Source organism: Amphibalanus amphitrite, unplaced genomic scaffold, assembly GCF_019059575.1.
Source record: "Amphibalanus amphitrite isolate SeventyFive unplaced genomic scaffold, NRLGWU_Aamphi_draft 000711F_arrow, whole genome shotgun sequence".
Classification (NCBI taxonomy): Eukaryota; Metazoa; Arthropoda; class Thecostraca; order Balanomorpha; family Balanidae; genus Amphibalanus; species Amphibalanus amphitrite.
The window spans coordinates 201,735-205,720 of NW_024882205.1; the positions used below are offsets into that span (position 1 = coordinate 201,735).

Sequence of the window (3,986 nt, forward strand, 5' to 3'; positions counted from 1 at the left end):
AAGTGCAAAGTTTGAGGTCAATTTTGAGCATGACCTTGACCTTGACCTTTGATGTTGAGTACATTTTCGGAGTTCTCAGATTCTCTTCTTTCGTTTGACACCCAATTTTGCCGGTTTTATGCATCCTTGCATCCTGCCGTCCTCTAGAACGCTCACTTTGAGATCACTACACATGTGGCCGGTTTTTGCCTTTGACCTTGACCTCTGACCTTGGAAATTGACCTGAGGTAAAAAAATTTGGGTGCTTTAGAATCGTCTCGTAAGGACCTTTCGTTTGGTATTGCTTTTGTTTGCGTAGCTCCCTTATTTACGGAGTTAGATAGGGGGGGGGGGGCGAAAACGCCCCTTCCCGGGCTGCGGTGGTTGGAATTACCCCCCGGGTCCGGCCGGGTTACCAGAAGAGAGGATCTTTCCCCAGAACCCTGCCAGTTCCGAGAAACATCGGTGAGGCGTTTTACCTCGGCGGGGCGACTTGCCCCGGTCTACCCTACGTGTGGACAAAAGTGCCTACGTCACGGACAAAAGTACGTATAGCAAATGTACGTAGGGTATTAAGTACGTACCCCACCCTTGGGTTAAGTTGATCAATGTGTAATACCTTTCTTATTCTTTATTTAATGAGCATTTGCTACAAGGCAAAGCAAAATTTATCGATGAGTAAATGGGCAAAATGGACAAAGCTATATTATTTGGTATATGTATGAATTTATCATGAGTTCCCTGTAGTATGGCAACAGAACAGCAATAAAGAAAAAGTGGCTCAACTTACACTACTATACCCTACTTCTAGTTCTAGCATACGTACTTTATACACTACGTACTTTGGCATACGAACCGTACGTACTTTTGGCATACGTACTTTTTACACTAAATACGTACTTTTGCATACGAATTTTTGCGTACGAACATTTGCGTACGTACTTTTGGCATACGTACTTTATACACTACGTACTTTTGCATACGTACTTTTGCATACGAACATTTGCGTACGTACTTTTGGCATACGTACTTTATACACTACGTACTTTTGCATACGAACTTTTGCGTACGAACATTTGCGTACGTACTTTTGGCATACGTACATTTTACACTACGTACTTTTGCATACGTATTTTTGCGTACGAACATTTGCGTACGTACTTTTGGCATACGTACTTTATGCACTACGTACTTTTTCATACGTACTTTTGCGTACGAACATTTGCGTACGTACTTTTGACATACGTACTTTATGCACTACGTACTTTTGCATACGTACTTTTGCGTACGAACATTTGCGTACGTACTTTTGGCATACGAACTTTATCGCCTACGTATATTTGCGTACGAACATTTGCATACGTACTTTTGTCCTACGTACTTTAGCGATACGTACTTTAGTCCTAAAATCATGGGAAATTTGGGATCCGATTGGCCTCGGTTTCGACTCTTTATGCGCATCCCTGGTGTGATCTCGGTGAAGCTCAGTTTCTCCGTTTGGCCACCAGGTGCTCGGTGGAAGGCGATGACCAACGAACAGAAGCAGCCCTACTACGAAGAGCAGTCCCGTCTGAGCAAACAGCACATGGAGGAGCACCCCGAGTACCGGTACCGGCCGCGACCCAAACGCACCTGCATCGTCGACGGCAAGAAGCTGCGCATCTCCGAGTACAAGGCCCTGATGCGGCGGCGCCGGCAGGAGATGCGCAGCCTCTGGTGTCGGGAGGGTATGACCGACCTGCCCGGTCTGCTGAGCCCGGCAGCGCTGGCTGAGCAGGGCGCGTCGGCCGCCGCCGGAGCGGCCGGGGCCTCAGCGCTGTCACCACAGCCCAGCCCCACCACCTCGCGTGACTCGGCGTCGCCGTACTCTCCTCTGGGGGCGGCAGCGGCGGTCAGTGCCGCCGAGCCTACCGCCGGGCTGGTGTAAGCGGCAGGTGATCGGCGGACACGGGCGACCACCAGAGGACCGATAGACTGGTAAAGACAGGCAGCTGCGGCCGGGGAGACCGGTAACGGTAAGCAGCTGAAGCAGAGGATCGGTCAGTGACTATGGGCAACTAAAGCTGAGGACTGCCGGTGACTATAGGCAACTACAGCTGAGAGCTGGTCGGTGACTGGAGCAGACAGCTGTTGCCAAGGAACCGCATGGCACAGGCATATGTATGAAGGGTCGACTGAGCGTGCATCCATGAAGAATCAGGTGACTTCGCTAAAAGGACACAGTGGATCCATATCTGGCATGGGATCCACCGGACCTCATCCGTTCATGGAATCGCTGTCTGTCTCGGAAAGAGCTCTCGCATCTGTCTGCTAGTACGTACTTATGCCTGTCGAGCCTGGCGTTGTGAAAGAGCGCTGACAGCACACTTTGCAGCCCGCCTCCCCTGACAATGGTTCATGCTGCTAGCTAGATAACGTGATCTCTCACACGACGCCTGCGAGTCGGGACGAGAATGTCGTGAGCGGAACTGACTTGGTGTCAGAGAAGCCGACTCTAGGTGTCGAGATGAGCTGATGACTCTACATAGCCAATTCTGAGTGCGTCTAAGAGTTTGAGGCCGAGTGCAGTTCAGTGTCGGTCTGTGCCATTATCGGGAAGCACAGTACCGTGTTTGCGACTGCGAATGCGGAAAATACTCAATGTTTGCTTCGTATGTGTTGCTGGCCGAGGTCGTAACTGTCGCTCACCCAGTAGCCAGATTGACGGGCGAAGAAATATGTTTGTGTCAGGCGACGGTTTCGGGGTCGGAGGCAGGTTACGGCGCTGATGGCTAAATATTTTGGAATTATTTATTTATGTTCACTAAAAGACTTGTCCCAGAAGTCACATGGTCTCGTGTTCAAACATCTAAACCTTTGTTAATTTTTCAGTGTGCGGCACTGCCGGACACTGCCTGTTGCTCTCTTGTAGTATGTGAATCTCTTCTCGCGTGTCTTTGATTGCTCTGCGCTGAGTTTTATACTGGGACCACGCGCCGCCCTCGTTGGATCTAGAACATAGCGTTTCCACGGGTGATTGCAATGTTGCGGATGGCGCGGAGTCATGTGGTAATGTTGTCGTTGGAGGGGACGAGAAATGTACATATAACATATCCAGTCAGCGACGGCGGACTTTGGTGGTGATCGGACACCATCTGTTATTTATTTCTCTCTGCCGGGGCACTCTGCGCCGGCGCGAGGCCTGGTTGTGTCCTGCGTGACGACAGAGCCGTGCAGAGCTGTTGTGTCGGTAGGTGTGCCGCGTCGCTGTCCCCAGCAGACGCGGACGTATGTGTTTGTATGTGTGTCGATCCCCACCCCGCCTGACCTGTTCCCAAACAGATGGCCCTCCCGATCCACCCAACCGCTCTCGGTCCTGCTCACGAGCGCTCTCTCTGCATCGGTCACTGGGGCAGACCGACTGACCGTGTCCCTGTCTCGCTGTTGGCAGTCGAGGAGACACAGCAGACCGCTCGCCAGGCACCGTGAATCCCCCGTTTGGACACAAACACCGTCTTGTAATGTCCCACTCCCTCGGCAGCAGTGTTGATTTTACTATTGTTGTGCCAAATGTTTAGATGGAGATCACTTAATATATTGAAAATGTAATGACGTCAAGGCTTTATGAATGTGTTGACTTTCGTTTTGGAAGCACAACGGTTACATGCCACATTGGATTTATTATGCGGTACCGTATGGTTAAGATACGTTTTGTCTCGATTTATCTTCCCCAGGGTTCTGTCAGAGCGGCTGATCATTGACCCAGTTGGTAGCGGCGTCTGTCGTGACAGAAGTGATTCACCCGAATATGAAGCTTTGCTTTGAAAGACGATTCAGCAGTAAGGCTGCTTCGCCCCTGGCACGAGAGGATAATATGACTGACAGTGATCGAAATGATCGGAAAGTCAACAGAGTGTGGACGACCCGACTCACTCCACCTAGAACGTTTGAACGGTTCATACTGGACTAAATTCATGTCACTTAAACTAGCTTCGAACATTCGAATCGGATTGGAAGGAAAACAGCAG

The 3,986-nt window shown here is 50.3% G+C and overlaps 1 protein-coding gene across 1 annotated transcript in view; it reads left to right on the top strand.

The window, feature by feature from the left end:
• Window positions 1-3,571, top strand: part of LOC122365015 (transcription factor SOX-5-like) — a 57,126-nt gene extending 53,555 nt beyond the window's left edge. The window contains exon 8 of the mRNA XM_043335887.1: window positions 1,488-3,571. Coding sequence (XP_043191822.1) covers window positions 1,488-1,906 — 419 coding nt within the window. The 3' untranslated portion in view covers window positions 1,907-3,571. The remainder of the gene's footprint in view (window positions 1-1,487) is intronic.
• The last annotated feature ends 415 nt before the right edge of the window (window positions 3,572-3,986 follow it).